This window comes from Tyto alba, unplaced genomic scaffold, assembly GCF_018691265.1.
Source record: "Tyto alba isolate M040663 unplaced genomic scaffold, T.alba_DEE_v4.0 Super-Scaffold_42, whole genome shotgun sequence".
Taxonomy (NCBI): Eukaryota; Metazoa; Chordata; class Aves; order Strigiformes; family Tytonidae; genus Tyto; species Tyto alba.
Window position 1 is genome coordinate 25,801,053 of NW_024881318.1, and position 19,749 is coordinate 25,820,801.

The 19,749-nt window shown below is 37.5% G+C and overlaps 1 protein-coding gene across 5 annotated transcripts in view; it reads left to right on the plus strand.

Moving 5' to 3' along the window:
• The window catches only part of IPO11 (importin 11), a 112,204-nt gene that overhangs the window by 49,767 nt on the left and 42,688 nt on the right, over positions 1-19,749 (plus strand). For all 5 annotated transcript variants that reach the window (XM_033009091.2, XM_042804740.1, XM_042804741.1 and 2 more), the window contains 7 exons: positions 1,860-1,986; positions 4,045-4,078; positions 4,257-4,297; positions 6,451-6,567; positions 7,969-8,082; positions 12,468-12,583; positions 14,106-14,182. In XM_033009091.2, coding sequence (XP_032864982.1) covers positions 1,860-1,986; positions 4,045-4,078; positions 4,257-4,297; positions 6,451-6,567; positions 7,969-8,082; positions 12,468-12,583; positions 14,106-14,182 — 626 coding nt within the window. The remainder of the gene's footprint in view (positions 1-1,859; positions 1,987-4,044; positions 4,079-4,256; positions 4,298-6,450; positions 6,568-7,968; positions 8,083-12,467; positions 12,584-14,105; positions 14,183-19,749) is intronic.

Consider the following 19,749-nt stretch of genomic DNA (forward strand, 5'->3'; position numbering starts at 1 on the left):
GTTTACTGAATACCATTTTTTTGCAATAATTCAATCCTAAAACAACTTTTTCTGCTGAGAGAAAGCATTGATGTGACCCTTAGTACTTTGCTATCGAGTAACCTACTTTTCACTTGAATGTCTGAATGCTTTCCAGATTGCTTAAAGCTACCATCCTATGACGACTGCAACAAATTGCCTTATTTTGGAATATGTTCACTTTTTCCATAAGAGGATTAGGTCCAGCAGACTCAATCTGCTTATACTTAGTCAGTGTGTGCTCTTAGTGTAAAAGCTAATGATGTTCTAAGAGGTGAGGTTTTCCCGGAAGTAGTGAATGTAGAAAAGGTAGGACCTAAAAAGGAGCACCTATGAGCAGAATAATTTATAGGAACTTCAGTCATTTAAAAAAAAAAACTCAAACAAAACCCAAACATGCACCCATCTCCCCAGAAAACCTTGAAAGCATGCTATCTTTTCTCTACCAGGGAGAGAGAGAGAGAGAGAGAGAGAGAGAATATAAAGATGCAGTTAGGGTGTATGGATTGTATGGCAGGTATCACCAGAGCTGAAAATCTCTGTTGTCAGCAGATGGTTATGTAATTCTGTCATGTTATTTAAAACTTTTCTTGGTGTGATAGTTGTTAGAAAACTATCCAGTGCCAATCTCAAGAAAAAACTTAGGTTTTGAATATTCTGATTATTACAAGGTTATGTATCAAGCACAACCATTCTAGGAATAGAAAAAGTTGTAGCATCACCATTTCTCTAACAGATAGAAGGATGAGTTAGTAAGGCAGTGTCTTAAGTCATGCTTCTGCATGGGTTATTCATGCTTCACTGCCACTCAGTAAATCCTGAGCAACACTGGAATGTTATTCCTCATCAGCTTTGTGTTCCAATCTAATGAATTTCTGTATACATGCTGCTTCCACAACTTTAATTATCTCTGAAGGTGTGCTTTGTTAACTCTTACTGTTACGGGAAAGTTTAACAAATGCATTGATTAAATGTAAAGAAGCCTCAATAACTTCAGTTTAAATTGCTGCCTTGATGGCTTACAAGGCAGAAGTTCATAAAATGAAAAATACATTTATGATAACATGGCAACATAATTTTTTTGGTTAACATTCTGTGAATAAGGTTCATCTTCCCTAACTTTATATGTCTGCAAGTTAAACATTTAATTCTGAGCTATTCTTCCTGACCAGCTTTTATAATCAGTGGAGAAAAATAGCAGCTTTATGGAATGCTTTTCTCAATCATTATGTAAGGCAGTTCAGTTCACTGTTCTAGTTCTTCCCATTGACTCTGTGCTATTTGATTTGTGCTCTTGTTGCAGCACTGGTGCGGGAGTTGGTGATGTCATTTCTCTCTGAGAACAATTTTAGGCAGATGACATGAAATACTCTGGCAGTTCCTGTAATACAGTACTTAAGATTGGATTTGTAAATTGTATCTGACCTAAAACTTTGTGCACAAATGGAATGTCAAGAATATTGCTGGAAACTATGGTGAAAGCAGTAGATGCTATGATGGCACTAATAAATGTAAAATTTATTTCTAGTTTCTTATTGGTGTGCTATGTGCAGGATAAACCGTATCTCTAGTACGATCTTCAAGATTCAGTCATTTAGAATGAAAGTTATCTTTTCTAGACTAAACTTGTGATTCTTGAGTCCTTTAATGAAGAATTTTGATGGAAAATATTTCTGCACTAAGTTCTAAAGTTTGTCTTGACAAACTAAATCTCTTAATAAATGTTTTGGGCAATAACATTTTCCTAGTGATTCTTAGATTTCTTTTTCATCAAAGTATTCTAGAACAGCAAGTATAATGAGTTAATGAGTACAATATTTTTTTCCCCCCTACTTTTAAAGATATAAACTAATACGCCGACGAGTAATTTGGCTGATTGGACAGTGGATTTCTGTAAAATTCAAGTCAGACTTGAGACCTGTGTTATATGAGGCAATTCATAGCTTGCTTCAAGACCAGGACTTAGTGGTAAGTATAAATAAGTAATGTTTCGGATTATACATTTTTTTTTCTGTAAACGCAGGTGAAACATACTGTACCTTGTGTAAACTTGATGGAAAATTTCATAACATCACAACTTAAAATATGTTGTGTCTTACAAAAGATAATTTGTTGGGAAGTTGTGAGCGTGTTTAATTGTGGTCAGTCATGAAATGAGCCCTTAAGATATTCACTAGGTAATGACTTTGAGAGAATGAATAGCAATAGCATCTTTTTTTAAGAATAAAGTTGTGAAATGTCTTGAGATAAATAATTTATAAACAAATGAACATTTTGTCTAGATAAATCAGGCTTATTCTGTTACTGATTCTTGCACTATACAGTATTACTTAAGCATCAATATTAGCAGAATGGTAAACAGGATTGGTTGCTAAATTGGTTGAGTACAATTCTGTGGTTTTAAGCTACAATTTCAGTTTACCAGCAAATGAGGTTGAGTTGAGAAGATGGTTTTGTCACTGTTTCTTTTGTTTTTATTTTTAAACAAAAACACCTAGCTAGTTTGTTAGTTACATATTAGTAATTGGCAGTTGTAACATTTGTTTACATGATTCCAGACAGGAATGTGTTTCTCTGTCAATGTTGTGACAGTTTTCACATTATGCTTTCTGAACATCTAGGAGGGAAGAACATGTTAACTTGTTGATTCTACTTGATTCTGTGCTTTTTGGGTGACAGCAAGCTGTGAGATAATCCCAAATTAAACTACTTCTCTATTGCAAGAGTTTTTATCACAGTGTCGTAGTTTGAGCTCAGAGAGCCATTGAGCACCACACAGCTGCTCACTTTGCCCTTTCCCCCAGCACTGAGGAGAAAATAAGCCAGGCTTGGGATTTGAGATAGGACAGGGAGGGATATATCACCTGTTACAGTCATTGGCAAAGGGCAGACTCATTAGGTGAAGAAAAAAAGAACAAATTTATTACAGACAGTAACAGCAACAACACGTAACAGAGTAGGACAGTGAGAAGCATTGCCACATCTTGAGAACACCTCCCCCCACCCCTCCCTTCTTCCCGAGCTCAGCTCTGCTCCCGATATCTCTACCTCCTCCCGAAGTGGCACAGGGGGCAGGGAATGAGGGGTGCAGTCAGTGCTGCCACTTCCATCTTTGGTGGGAGGAGCTTCTGGAACTTCTTCCCCCTGCTCCAGCACGATCCCCCTCTCACAGGAGACAGTCCTCCACAAACTTTCTCCGACTGGATTCTCTCCCACGGCTGCAGCCCTTCCCGAGCTGCTCCAGTGTGGGACACCCCCGCATGCTGCAATCCTCCCAGCGCTGAACTACAACAGTGGGGGCTGCTTCTTCCCCCAGGGTCCTGGCTGTCATAGGGCACAGCCACCTTAAATATCATTCTGCCCTCCCTGGCCATAAATCAGTGTCTGCTCCACCACAGACCTCCATGGATGGCGAGGGGGCCCACCCTGCTGTCTCGCCAGAAGACAAAGCTGGGGGGTCTCTGCTCTGGCACACCTCCCCCCTCCTTTCTTCCTCCGTTCCTCCACTGACCTTGGTGTTCACACAGCTGCTGTAAATCCTCCTCACAAGTCTTGACCACGTGTCGTCTTAAATACATTATCGCAGAGGTGCAGTTTACTGTCTCAGCCTTGGTGCAGAGGTGGAGCTGATTTGGAGCTGGGGGAGCTTTGCAAAGCTTCTCACAGGGGGCCACCAGTGTAGCCCCCTCCCCTGCTACTCCAAAACCCCACCACTCACTCAAATCCAGGACACACAGGCTAGATAGCTTCTTGTTTAATACCTTCTTGATCCTCATTAAGGTTTTCCTTGAGTAGTTTCTCCAGGTGGTGCTACTTTAGCAATGCCAAAGAAAATGTAAAGGATACTAGAATGAATGAAAATGAAAATGTTTGAGTTGAACTAATTGTATTTCTTAGAGGATGTCAGAACGCATAGATTGATTCAATTGCCAAAACAGCAACTGGTTTAATATTGTCAAATATTATGTTGATAATCAAAATGATTAATGGATGTATGCATGATGCTTCTTGACCGTTGTCTTTCAGGTCCGTATCGAGACAGCTACAACACTGAAGTTAAATATCCTTTTATTGGCAAAGATGTTTGATTAGTTCTTAATTCAGAGTTACTGGAAAATAAACAATTTTAAACTTACTACCAAATTCTTCACATTATAATTTTTGTGTATCCATGTAATGTTTGCTTATTTAAGTATTTCATCTGCCATATGTATTTTTTTTCCTTAATGGCGATTTACCTGTAGATGACTTCGAGTTCAGAACTGACCAGTTCTTACCGGTAAGAGCATTTATATGGGCATACTCTGATGAGCAGATTGATCCATAGAGGAGAGCAAGAAAACACATTTTTCAATTTCATTTTAAACCACACTATTTAGAATTGTTGTGTGTATGTATTTTTTTGTCTTCATAGACCAAAACTTATGAGGACTTAAACTGCTTTTGTTAAGGTTGCTGATGTGCAATATACAGACAGACAATTCAAAACCATTTAGTATTGATTATTACAACTTCCTAGCTTTGTATTCAGTGCTATATATACTGTGTGTTAGCAGATGCTAAGTTTCTTCTTGCTAAGACAATATGAATGCTGTCTCTAATTGTTGTGGTTTAGGCCTGATTGGCAGCCAACCACCACGCAGCAGCTCTCTCTCCCTTCCCCTCCGGTAATGAGAATGGACAGAGAGCCAGGCTTGGGGTTCAAGATAGGACTGGGTTGGGGAAAAATCACCCTTTTATGATCACGAGCAAAAGGCAGACTCGTTAGGGGAAGAAAAAAAAGAACACGCATTTGTTACAGACATTAACAACACATAACAGAGTAGGACAGTGAGAAGGATTGCCACATCTTGAGAACACCTTCCCCCCCCCCCTCCCTTCTTCCCGGGCTCAGCTCTGCTCCCGATATCTCTACCTCCTCCCCCAGTAGCACAAGGGCAGGGAATGGGGGGTGCAGTCAGTGCTGCCACTTCCCTTATCATTGGTGAGGGGAGTGTCCGAAACTTGTTCCTCCTGCTCCATCGTGGTCCCCCTCTCACAGGAGACAGTCCTCCACAAACTTTCTCTGACTTGAATTCCTCCCATGGGCCGCAGCGTTCCCCCCACTGCTCCGTCATGGGTCACTAACTTCCTCCGACTGGATTCCCTCCCATGGCTGCAGCCCTTCCCGAGCTGCTCTGGCGTGGGACTCCCCCGCATGCTGCAATCCTCCCAGTGCTGAATTACAGCAGCGGGGCTGCCTTTACCCATGAGACCCCGGCCTTCTTCGGGCACAGCACCTTGATTATTCCGAGCAGGAGCAACAGGCCACAAATCAATGTCTGCTCCACCGTAGATCTCCATGGGTGGCAGGGGGGGCCGCCCTGCCGTCTCACCACAGGATACAGGGGGGTCTCTGCTCCGGCACACCTCCCCCCTCCTTTCTTCCTCCGTTCCTCCACTGACCTTGGTGTTCATGCAGCTGCAGCAAATCCTCCTCACAAGTCCCACTGCCCGTCACCACGTCCCTTCTTAAATACATTATCGCAGAAGCACAGCTGATGGGCTCAATTTTCCAAACAGAAGTGGAGCTGACTTGGAGCTGGGGGAGCTTCCAGAAGCTTCTCACAGGGGGCTGCCCCTATCGCCCCCTCCCCTGCCACCAAAAATCTCCACCACTCACTCAACCCAGGACACTAATAAATGCCTCCACACCAATGTGACTTTCCAGTATGTCTGTTTCACACAGTACTTTCCAACCTGCTGTTTCACACAAATATTAAATATGTGTGGTTAAAACAGTGCCTTAAAAACATAGACTTTTGTGGTCTCCAAGATTTATGCCCTTTACAGTGGTCATTATTGTTGTTAAGTAAACAATGCAATGTCATTATAAATACAGTCAAGATTTATTTTGATAACTTAAATTTCATAGATGCGCTTTCTCATTTGGTTATGACATCCATGTTGATTGCAACAAACAAAAAGAACGAACAATACAAAAATGCAGAGTGCATCTATACTGTAAACACTGGAATTAAGATGTCTTTTTCAGTTCAGTATATAAATTTTATCTGCTGAAACAAAAGCTGGAAAACTGTACCTTTTCTTTGACCCTAAGATACTGTTCCTTCTGAAGAGACGGCCTTCAACTTTGTAGTATTTTATCTTTGAAGTCACACTTAAACTTACCAAAACATGAAAATGATACATGTTCAAACTGATCACATTTGAACTGTTAATGTAGGAGCATATCGGATTTTTTTAATCTTATTTAGGCAATGATTGGCTAGTGTGCATTTTTCCAAATGAAAGAGTGACATTTTGCACACTTTGTAACTGTCTTTCAGAGGTCACAGATGTCATAGAATTGTAAGCATACAGGAAAAATTACCAACTCATGTCACCAGTTATATTTCTTGTGGTCTAATCTGTAGTTTATTTTTCTTTCAGTATCTGGAATCTATGTTTACACTGCTCTTTCAGCTACTTCAGGAAGTAACACAATGTGACACCAAAATGCACGTTCTTCACGTTCTGTCTTGTGTGATTGAAAGAGTCAGTATGCAGGTATTTGTTTATGGATTTCAGTGTTAGTTTTGTGCTAAGAACACAGAAGAAGACTTAATGTTTTGGCTTACACAAAAATAGTAAAAAAAGTCATCAATCAATAGAGTATTATGGTAGATGCCTGCATTGTTTTCATTAGTTGGTTCTCATTTTACTTCTCAGTTCTCATGTATCTTTTGTGTAAAATGTTCTTGCTCAGCTGCTCCTTTTACTACATATTTTTTGTATTGACTCATCTTTTAGAGTACAGAAAGATTTTTGCTGCATATTGCATTTCCTGCAGTTTTTTAAATTGTAATTTATTCTAATTGTCTCATATCTGGACTTGTATTATATTAAATCTTACAAATTAAGAGATATTTGGGTGGACAAAATGCTTCACATTCCTAGAGACTGTGCAGTTAAATTTGTAGTATGTAGTTGGCACTGATAGGATCATGACTGCCTCTATACAGCAGTCCCCTTAACTGCATGAAAGGTTTCAGGTTCAAATTATGAATTTTCAGTACTTCCTTCTTAGTGTTAAATTATATTCTTCAGCTTATACATAAAGAAATTGAAGATACTTTTGCTGAATTAAAAAACAAACTGTTGACTGCTTTTGTCTCTTTTTTTTTTTTTTTTTGCAGCATTACTGTATTAAGGACAGAGATAATGCATGGTTTTGAGCTTATCTCCTCTTTCTACAAGTAATCCTGTCTGAAAGCCAAATGAAGCTTTCCTAGTAGTCCGTTGTAGGAAAAAAATTAACGTGACAGCAGATTTCCCTGCACTGTAGATCATCTAGAGAAGCAGCAGAAAAAACAAGTTGAGAAAGAACCTTGAGTCTTCTTATGTTATTTCCTAATGAAGTACTTTAGAAGACAAATAGTATGTTAGTATTGTAGAGCATTGCAGAAAAAAATTTAGGTTGAGACAAACCTCAAGATGTTATGTAGTCCAACCCGTTCTCAAAGGATGGGTAACTTCAGAGGTTACTCAGCACTTTTTTTAATTTCTTTTTTTTTATTAATAAGGCTGTTCCTTGTAGTCTTAATGGATGCTGTTATTTAGGAATCCTGTCTAAGTGAAGAATATTTTAATGTGAAAATATCTCTGGTTACCGAATTAAGTACTTTTTGTATTCTATTTACTACTTAAGCCTGATTACCATGCATGAAAGTTACCATAAGTAATCTGTGCTTTTCAAGCCATTGTGCAGTCAGAAGTTACTTCAGTCACAGAATATCGTCACAGAATATTGTGTTTTAGGAAGAGGAAACAGGAGTAAATTAAAGCAAACTATATTTTTATCATGACAAAACCAGACAAAAACAGCTCTTAAATATTTCAGAAATTGTTGGGATAAATTAATGGCCTTGGTTCACACATTAAGAAACAAATTTGTGTTCTGAACTTCAGATACGACCATATGTGGGATGTTTGGTTCAGTATTTACCACTCCTTTGGAAACAGAGTGAGGACCACAATATGCTACGATGTGCCATTCTAACCACCCTAATTCATCTTGTCCGGGTAAGGGATCGGAATCACATAAATGTTGTCAGTATCTCCTACAGTTCTTTCTCAGACGTGCCTACATGTTCTGTGTGTGTATATATAAGTATATAAGTAGGTAAAGTTAAGGTATATTTTGGTTTTACAGGCTATTTCTAAATGCTTTTCAGTCTTGTGATAAAGACAATGTTCTCTGATAGTGGAGGAAACATGGCTAATATTAAGCACTTAACAATTTTGTTTCCAGGGGCTTTTGTTCAGTAAAAGCAGTTCTTTAGGCAGATTTGCTTGTGTTCTGGAAGGTTTTGGTTTTGTAGTCTTGGAACTGAACTTCCTTTAGTGACTTTATAGTCTATGGCAAAGAGCTTAGTTCTGGCATCCAGTATTTCCCATCTGGCATTAAGAGTGTCAGTCTCTTCTTAGAATCGTTGTGTGTGGTTCAGACTTTCATTCTGCAGCATAGGCACATCTGTTTCCCTGTTGCTTTCCACTCGGCTCCCCGGGATGTGGAATTTCTATTTTGGTTGCAAACTTCCTGTGAAGATGAGCCTTTTTTAAGTGATAGGCCAATATATGGGCTACCACAAAAAGTTCCACTTTGCTTGTTTTTTAAATTTGCTTTTTAATTCAGATTAGTGTCAAATGTTTCTTGTTTAAATTGTAACTGTTAGGTTTAGTGTTTTTCAAGGGTAATGTTGGAGTTGACTAATTGTGGATCATCTTGTTTATTTAGAATTCCAACCCTTTTATTGTTACCATTTTTTACCATTACCTTTCTACTGCATAACCTGATACCTGCTATGTCCTTTTGCAATTATTTCTGCAACATATTTATATAGCATATGGGAAAAAATACTTTATTTCATCACTTCTTAAATTTCCTAGCTTTCCTGATGTTCTCTTCTGCTTTGTTCATGTGTTACATGAAACAGAGATAATACCAGCTCTGAGCTGTGAGCTCTGTTATGTGATTGGTCCTGTTATTTGTATTTCAGTCTCTTTGATTTTTTTTTTCTTCTTTTGAGAATTTATCTGCTCATAATTTTCTTTTTAGCTATACTTGAATATCTCCTGTTCTTAATGTCCATTTTAAAACGGATTGGACAGAACTATGAAAATGTCTGAGCCAAGGGCTACTATCACCTTACCTTTGTTTATGGCTGACTTCTGAGTGCAATAAGTAATAGTAACACTGAGAACAGAGGTGAATGTAGTGATTCTCAGACCATAGATTTTTCTGTAGTTTTTTGTAGATTATTTTGTATCTGTGTGTTACAGGGAATTTTTAATTTCCAGAATATATTGCTTGCATTTATCAACATTAGGTTTCATTTGCCCATAGTTGTTTATTTAGCTAAGTTAGTTTAGTTCACTGTCTTACAGTTCTCAAGACTAAAGCAATCTAGATAACTTTTGGTCCCAGATTTTGCTTTATCAAATTAATAGCTATGTTGACCAACCTTGTACCTAAATGGAAGTTGCTGGTAATCTGTAGTTGGGTAAATGAGTTTTTGATGGTTTAGAATCACAGAATCATTTAGGTTGGAAAAGATGCTAAAGATCACTAATTCCAGCCATCAACCTAACACAAGTCCACCAGTAAATCAAGTCCCTAAGTGCCTTATCTATAGGTCTTTTGAATACCTCCAGGGATGGTGACTTCCTTGGGAAGCCTGTTTCAGTGCTTGACAAGCCTTTTGGTGAATAAATTTTTCCTAATATGCAATCTAAATCTCCCCAGCACAACTTGAGGCCATTTCTTCTCTTCCTATCACTTGTTACTTCAGAGAAGTGACCAACACCCACCTTGCTTTCAGGTAGTTGTAGAGAGCAGTAAGGTTTCCCCTGAGCCTCCTTGTCTCCAGGCTAAACAACCCCAGTTCCCTCAGCCCCTCCTCACAGTATTTGTGCTCTAGACCCTTCACCAGCTTCTTTGCTCTTTTCCACACTTCCTCCAGCACCTCAATGTCTTTCTTGTGCTGAGGGGCCCAAAACTGAACACAGTATTCGAGGTGCGGCCTCACCAGTGCCGAGTACAGGGAGATGATCGCTTCCCCAGCCCTGCTGGCCACACTATTTCTGACACAAGCCAGGATGCTCTTGGCCTTCTCGGCCACCTGGGCACACTGATGGCTCATATTCAGCCAGCTGTCACCCAACACCCCTAGGTCCTTTTCTGCCAGGCAGCTTTCCAGCCACTCTTCCCCAAGCCTGTGGCATTGAGTGGGGTTCTTGTGACCCAAGTGCAGGACCTGCCACTGAGCCTTGTTGAATCTCATACAGCTGGTCTGGGCCCATCGATCCAGCCTGTCCAGATCCCTCTGTAGAGCCTTCCTACCCTCAAGCAGACCAACACTCCCACCCAACTTGGTGTCTGCAAACTTACTGAGGGTGCAGTAGGTCTCCTCATCCAGATCGTTGATGAAGATATTAAACAGAACTGATCCCAGTACTGAGCCCTGGGGAACAGCACTGGTGAACATCTGCTGCCTGGATTTAACTCCATTCATCACAACTCTTTGGGCCTGGCCATGTAGCCAGTTTTTTTCCCAGAGAAGAGTACATCTGTTTAAGCCATGAGTAACTAGTTTCTCCAGGAGAATGTTGTGGGAAAAGTCCAGGTATACAACATCCACAGCCTTTCCCTCATCCACTAAACGTGTCACCTTATCATAGAAGGAGATTGGGTCGGCCAGGCAGGACCTGCCTTTCATAAACCCATGCTGGCTGGGCCGGATCGCCTGGTTGTCCTGTATGTGCTGTGGGATGGCACTCAAGCTGTTTGTGTGGTTTTGATTTTTGATGGTAACTTGCATCTCTTCCCTGTTTTTTCTGTATGTTTACAGTAAATTCCCTAATTCCTGTAGAGGCTTACTGTAATATCTTGGCAGAGAATTTTGAAAGCCTGTAGAAATTATTAGCTGCTTGCTTTATCTAGAGATAATAGTTAAAATTCACTGAATTTCTTATCAGTGAAGGAAAAGATCTTGGTATAATAATCCTGGATCTTGAAATATCTAGAAATATCTGTGCTGTTGACAGTAAAAATGCAAATAAAATGTACTATGTTCCCAAGAAAAGATCGACAAATGAAACAACACACAGTTATACTGCCTGCAGAATCCTTGCTATTAAGCACTTCTTTAATATGGAGACTGTATGCCATCCCACCTTCTTCAACCCCTACTATGTCTCAAGAAAGAGGTAGTAGGTCTAGCAATGATCAAGAGAAGTGGTCCTAGGATGTAGGGCAGTGTCCATACAGGAACAGACTGAATATGAAGGCAGTCTTGGAACCTGCAGAAATGCATGGCTAAGAGGATAGTATTATAGAGTTTAACAGTGGAGAGAAAGTAAAAGGAGAATAATTAGACATTACAACTGAAGGAAAAATTAAGGTTCTTTTGAAAGTGGAGTTAGTTCAAACAAAGAGAAGATATATTTTTACAATAAGCAAATTATGGAACTTCCTATTACTGGCCCCTATGGAGGCCAAAAGTATAGGTGAACACAAAGAGTTTAGACAAGTTTACAGAAGATTCATTTGCTTTTAAGACAAGTTCGTTTAAATAATTAATTTCACTAAGAAGCCTTAATTTACAAACATCAAATAATTTTAAACTTAAGTTTCCAAATATACTAATTATGCAAAAGCAGCATTCAACTAGCCTCAGTTCTCTTAGTTAATAATATTACAAAATGAGCAGTAGTTCCTAATTTATGGTTTCCATTCCTTTTAGGATTTATTTTAAGTTATTATTAGTTTTGACAATATCTCTAGTTTATTTTTTAAAATTGGGTTTTGTTATTAAATGATTGCTATAAAAAAATCTTTGTGTACTTGGGATGACATCTTTGTCTATGACTCATGGGTCATTTGAAAAATAAATCACTGTCATCATTCTGTGAATCTTTGTGTAGCACTGAAAAATAACCCTTTTCCTGATTCTTAGAATATGCTAAGACCTGTGTGGTAGGGTTAAAAAGCCATATGTGATAGGGTCCAAAGAGTAATTCTCTTCTTTATCTTTAAAACATTTTATTCAGCATTTAGTCATTTAGTATTTCTTAGAGCTGTGACATTTCCCAGAAGAATGACCACTGAATGTTTTTAGGAATGTGTGTTGTTTATAATTCTTGCAGACCATTGATAAGCTGCTTGTTTCCAAAAAATCTGACGTAATTTTCTCAGGACATGCCGAGAGAAAGTTCAGGAGTGTCAAACTATTTTGTTGTATGAAATGGATGTAAGTTCAACCTTTGATTTCTTGAATGCATGTTTACAGTATGCAAATAGAACAGCATCACAGATCTTTTTCAGTGCTATTCTTGAAATGCTTCATTTGTGTTTTTTAAAGTGTTTTACTTTTTTTTTTTTTTTTAATTATTACTTACTTTTATAGGGACTAGGAGCAGACAGCAAAACTCTCTATCCTTTTCTACTTCCGGTTATTCAACTAAGTACGGATGTTTCTCAGCCTCCACATGTCTATCTTCTGGAAGATGGTTTAGAGTTGTGGTAAGAATGGGTTTTTATCAGTTTCTAATTTTAAAAATGTTATTTTTGTATCCCCAGAAGAAAAAAAAATATTTTAAAAATCCTTTGTCTGTGTTAAGAATTTATATGTTCTTGTTATCCTACCTTGACACCTCAATCATACCTTTTCTCAGAAGAGATGAGGTTAGGAAGTTAATAAAAGAAACACAATTAAAAATAACTGAGTAGGTAATCCATTTTCTGTCAGTCAGTAGTGAGATACAGTGTTGTGATAAGGAACAGCAAGACAAGAAGTCTAGACTTACTGTAATGTGCGTGTCAAACTAACAATTTGACACGTTTGACTTGAGGAGCATGATGAGCCAATAATTCTCAGAGCTGGTTACTGGAAGAGATGGCGAGTTTACAAGGATAAAATGTAGAAGTTATCTTTCAGATCTCAAACTATTTGGTAACTGAATATAAAACAAGAAGTGGCACTTTGATCAGTTTGCCATGAGCTTAATTTGTTTTTCTGGTGCAGCTGGCACTCTAGAGGGAGAAAACTGTTACCTGGACTGAATTCATTACCTCTGTTTCCTGCAGGATAGGAATATATTGAGTTTGGCTTGAAATAAAGAAGTATTCCTTTGATTTAAATTGTAGATGGGCATTTAAATTACAAATATTTAACCTACAAATGATCTCTTCTATGTGCAGCAAAACTAAGATTTATAATGCTGTTGATGGTGGGGCAGCAAGTCAGTGTGCAAGATCTTCACAGAAGTTAAGACAGAGACCGTTTTAATGTATCAGTTCAGAACTGTTGTATCTTCTTAATAATACTGATCTTGAGGTTGTCACTCTTATGCTTTGCAGAGGAATGATATTTTAAGATGTCCTAGAGCATCAGAGGAATCTGGGTTGCGCTGGCAGAGACAGTTGGGACTCTTACACCTTTTTGAACCAAAAGCACGAGAACACCTAAGATGTTTTACATAAACAGAAATGTTATTTAAATAAAGTAATCCCACACCTAAGATCTAGGAACAAACTAAAATGTGCTAAAATGTACTATTTTAAGTATTAATTTAATCTATAGCTGCTGTTTTCAAACCTCAGGAATTTTAAATTGTTACAAACAATGCTGAGCATAAAGTTATGCTTTCATGTATGGTAATCAGTGCATCATTTCAGACCTAAAAAAAAAACAACAAAAAAAAAACACCAAAGGCAAAGGTTTGAGCAGCACAGCTGCTCCTTCAAGGTGTAGAGCCCTACACGTGTTGTCTTCTTAGACACTCTCACTGTTGCATTTTGGAGGTTATGTTTTCTCTAAAAATACAGTAGCATGTTTTTCTTTCTTTTTCTACCTTACCAAGACCCATGCCTATACAGATGAGTATGTTGTAAGGACTACTGCAGTATTTGAGATATGCTTCAAGTAATTGTTACACATTATTTAAGTATCATATAGATGGTTATTAAAAGTTAGTGTTTTACATCTGTCAGAATGATTGCTTAATGTTATTCATAGATCATCTGAAATATTATCTATTCTTAGGTTAGTGACATTGGAGAATAGTCCATGTCTTACACCTGAGCTCCTGAGCATATTTCAAAACATGTCTGCCCTTCTTGGTAAGTCTTTTACTAATAGAATTTCTGGGTTTTTTTCTACTGCTTGTGGTGCTCATGCATTAAGTAATGCTGCTGTGGCTATAAAAACTAAGGGGGCTTGCAAAATTTTAACTATTAAAAAATTCAGAACAAGTTTTTATTGTTTGTCTTTCCCATCTTCTTCAGTATTTATTATCTACTTACCATAGTTCTTTTTTCTAATAAATTGAAGCTGCTTTGTACCCAAAAGATAAGACATATTTTAGTTTATCATTTCAGAGTTTTTTTTAAGAAGCTCTTGAAATTTAACACCTAATGTGCTGAGTTTGTGATATTGATTATATGGAATATTTGCCTGTTCTGCTTATGACAAGAATGATGATTTCTAGTCTGAAGAACTGAAGTTTCCTTTATTAACTTTTCCATTAATCAATTTATAACTATGTAGGATTTTCGAACTACCTAAATATGTCTCAAAGTATATTGGTCAAGCAGCACTGAAATTAAAAGCAGTAGTTTTGCCTGAGTTGTTGATAAGATACAATTTATTAATGAGGATTAAGATTCACTGCTTAGGAAATATTCATACTTGGGATGCTTTTGCTTTGTCGTTACAGGGAATATAAAAATTTGGTGGTTTAATTTTATCATGTAAATATGTTTTTGCTTAATGAAATGTTTAGCTGTGCTTTTGTAGGTTGTGGAGCTAATATAGCAAATGGATTAGTTTTTTTGAGGACTGTATTTATAAAATTACAAAAGTTCATTTTTTAATTGATTGCTGTTTTCCACACTTAATATTTTGTTCTGACCAAAGATCAATTGAAAGTTACATCCCAGTGAATAGCTGCAAGATGACACCTTCTGTTATTTCTCTGTGTATACTAGATGTCTAATGGCAAAACTGCTCAGAAAAGTAGTGTTTTGTAGTGGTTTTAGTATTTAAATCCAGAGCTACCTTCCAGGTTCTGTAGCTGCCAAATACTTACTATTTGTCTTTATTCAGATTTACGCTCCTACCCTTCCTCCTCCTTGTTCTGTGTTAGTAGAAAATACTATCTGCTACAGGAAGCTTGCACTATATAAATGGTTGTGATTTTCATAGTTGTCACACTGATCTGCTTGAGTTAAATTCAGAAATACTCTGTATTTGTAGCTTGTTTACAGTTGCTAGTGCTATTTTCTCCCCATTCTGTCCTCCCTAGTCCTCATGTGATACTTTCCAGGGTAGAGATGAGTATGAATGGAAACCCTGGCATACCCTTCTAAGAAAAGGTGGAATACTCTATACTTGTAACAATTTACTTGCTTTATGAATGAATCCTGGGGAATAGTGATGTTCTCCTTTGGAAAAAATATATCCTCAAGAGAATGTTCATTACTCTCAAAAATGAAAGCTGTTGTATGATGCTGGTAGATCAAGTAGGACAGTTAAGGTAGGTAGGTAGGTTTTCCTTAAGGTGAGGTTTCAAACATGCTTGTGTCAAACTGGGCTTTTTTTTTTAATCAGGGATGGGGGTGAGTGGCAAAACCACAGTAGCTGATGTATAATCATAATCTGATTGTCTCATACAGACTTCTCATACTGATTTACTTCCTGAACATTTTTCTAAGAAACTTGTTTTCAGAGGATTGTGTCGGTCAAAAATTTTGATTGCTGTAGGCCAAAATAGCATGCATTTTGCCAGAAGGTGGAAACATTCTGGTATGCTCTTTGCCTGCAATTCCCATCTGTTTACATCAGGAGAATCTAGCTGTGCGGCTTCCACATGACATAGCCATGGCACTGTGATGTTGAAATAGAGCTTGAATCTTGGATTAGTACTAACCTTATTTTAAAACTTGCTAGTTATAAAAACAGTACAATACTGCCATTCAGTAACCCTCAGGCAGGTACGTCATTCATTCGGTATACTTAAAGAAGGGTTACTTCACTTAAACCCAGTGCAACTGCACATTTTAAACTGCAGCCTCTTGCAGAAGAAAATGTGTTGATCAGTGGTTATCAGCTGTGCAAGTTAATTAAATAACCATTCAGTCTTAGTTCTGTAGTACAGTGTCTCTGGTATACAAGTGGCAGTATTTACCTGAAACTTCCAACACTTAAGAACAAACACTTCCTATCTTTCTCACCATGGTGATGTAGCTGTCAGAACAAGGTGTTTTAACTGGGAAGTCTGCTGTTTTAAGTTGTACAAATGCAAAAATCCATTCAAATTGTGAGATTTTAAAATTTAAAGTTTCAAAGCTATAAAGCCTTGTGGATCTTGACTGTCTGAGATAAGGCAAAATAGAAAATCTCGGAGATTGGTTCTCAATTCAGTCTTAAGTTACCAAAGTGGAAGCCAAAGGGCAGATGTGGTGAAGGGAAGTTCTGAGTAGATGACTTCCTTACTTACGTCTTTTGGAGCAGGGTGGAGAACAAGCAACATGGTGCTCCAGAAAATGGTTTTGTTGAAAATACAGTATAAGAAACATGAACTTCGTTACTTTTAGTTTCTGAATTTATTCTTACTGAATGTAATTACTCTAATATACAGGTAATGTAATTCTTCTTCTGGTGTGTTTAACTGCTTCATCAGAATTTAAGTCCTTCAGAAAAAGTGTACTATTAGAGGTCAACATGGTTGAACTAGAAGAGGTGAAAGGGAGGGAGAATAGTTCATGCATGAGATTTTTGGATGTTGGAGGTATGTAACACACCTGCTGAAGAGGACAAAACAGATGTGATGAGAAGTCATCAACTAAAGAGGGAGAGAAGACTTTTTATCATCTTCATGGCCAGATTACAGCTTTTTGAAATCTTGCATAGATGTTACTTCTTAAAGGTGTTCATATACAATAATAGGGGACAAACTGTGGAAATTGAACAGTGTATGTAAATAGATACAGTGCAGCTTTAACTCAGATGCAGAAGGACTGCGGAAAATACTTATAATCATTTATATAAAAGTAGATGGTTTGATTGCTTACGGAAGTACAGACAATAGGCTGGACTGTGCATTATTCAGGTCATTGGTTATTCATTGTGTTTTAGCTTTTGCTTCGTGTTAATTGCCTTCATAGTCAAGGTCCTGTGGGACTCGATTATGACTGTACACAATATTTTTTCAGAAAATCCAGGAGTTTTGAAGTGATAGATTGCCAATTCTGATTCAGGACCCTTGGGAGCTCTTTGAGCATCTAGTGTTTCCCATTGGATCTGGGAGTTTAGCTTAACCATCAAAATACAAATTTGATCGATGATTTCTGTGTTATAACAGTATGTTTTCTTCAGTGAAGTGATACAAAACTGAATGAGATACATTGTGTGTAAATTATGTCTGGTCATTTTGGAAATCTTCTATGGTTATCACTTAATAGAAAGATGTTGCTGTTGTTTTGTTTTGGTTTGTTTGTTTTGTTTTGTTTTTTTTTTTTTTCCAGTCAGTGAATGCATGTTTAAGTGACTGCAAATGAATGTATTATACGTTACACAATTTTTTTAAGTGCTCTTAATATGCTTGCAAAGACTTTGTACTGCACAAGCACTTGCTTGTCTGTCATTGCTTCCTGACCTACCAGTAATACCTTAGAAACCTGGACTTTGAAGGCCTCTGTGCTGCCTCTTCTCATGCTTTCTCTGCAGAAGCCAGTTGTCTTATTGATGAAAATATACCTTCAGCGTTCTTTGACTTTCATTCCTAACTTAAATTTACAGTCTAGAGAAATAATTGCTCGCCATTGCTTTTCCTGCATCTTATAGGAGATTTTTTTAACATGCTTATCTGTTGGCACACGATTCCTATGTGATGCATAAAAAGTTGGTTTGAGATTTAGTTAATTTTCTGTAGCGAATTTTCATTCATATTGGGTTTTTCATTATTTGAACATGCCTTTGTCATGGCTGTGTCACAGACCTCTGGCATATGTTACCATAAGTATATATCTGTGCGGTGACATCTCTTTAATTTTTCAACAGTGAACTGAAAGGGGAAAAATATAGAAGTGGTTTTGATTTTTTTTTCTTTTTTAACTACTCTGAAAGTAATATGTAGTTGTTCCTTTCCAGATATATTTCTCCCATCTGGAAAGAGCTTTTCATATCCATTTCAGGATACTACTGTTGTTGGAACTGGATGTCAGAGGAGTTGTACAAATCAATTAGATTTGCCTTTTAAAGTAGTCAATGCTATCCTTAAATCTTACAAATACAGCTGTAGAATGTTGCATTTGATATGAAGGCTTGATTTCACTTGCATAATTGACCTTCCTTCAAAGATTGCCATGCTATCACTGTTGTACAATATTCATTCACCGTATAGTTGTCATATCTGAATTTTCTATCAGCACTGTTGATAATGTTTAAATTCGGTTGAAATATAATTGCCCTGCAGAGGGGTTGCAGCAGATTGAATAATGTGGAATGGAGGAATAAATTAGTTCTCTAAGGATGGATGCATTTCTGCACTGAGTCTGCTTAAAATGACAGCTGAAACTGATAAAATTTCAGGTTGGGAATATGGCCAAAGTCAAGACATATCTGTTTCAGGAAACATCAGGTTTAATGTGCCTGTGCTGTACTTGTAAAGGTAACAGCAAAAAGCAGGTTACTGGAACTGGAGTAATTCCACTGATTCCTCAAAAAACCCAGATGAGTACATTAATTCAGAAAAATATGTTTTTGATTCAGGAAAACCTGGCAAGAGCATTGATACATAATTGACTTTTAAATATAATCAGTAGAAGGTGATATCTTTCTAGAAATATGCTCCTACTAAACATTAAGCTTTATGCACAGATGAGTGACTGAAATTCTGTCGTTTCCACAACATCAGTCTTACCTGGTTTTTCCTTCTGGCCTGAAATTACTTCTTGTAATTTTGCTGCTCATACTTCGTTACCTTTGTATCAGTTATCACAGAAGGGAAGGTTATGGAAGGCTTGGTAGCACTTCATGTTTATATGACCATTTCTTTACGATTTGTCTACTGCATCAGTGTCTGAAACTTGAAATATGGCTGTATCCAGTATGAAAAAATCCCAGAAACTGCAGACTTCTAAGGAGAATGCAGTAACTTCAATAAATGTGTAACACTACTAATAGGCTACTAAAGCTAATTTATAGATGTATTGGAATCTTTTGATGAGAGTATTGGATAGACACATGAAAAATCATCTCTTTTCAAGTCAAGATATGTAAATATTCAAAATAAGGGATAACCTGTCCAAGCACTGAGATACGAAAGTAGTCATACATTCAAAGCTGTTTGATGGCTATGTCGGATAACAGGAACATGGATGTTCTTTCTGATGGGAGGGAAAATAAGAGCAACTGCTAAAACTCCCCAGAACTTTTCAGATGTTATAATGGAAAACTAGTCAGTTTGTCATGTGATATTTTTTGTGGAAGTTTTTCTGTATAAGCATCACTAGGTGTAAGCCACACCTTCATACAGGCTGTATGTATGTAAACCATGGAAGTCATACCAAGTCTTAACCAGCTGCTGCTGTTCAATCTGGTAAGGAATTTTAAGTTATATAAAAGTATTTTCCTGTTGGCTGTTCATGATGATTTTATTGCAATATTAATTCAAGGCGGTAGAGCA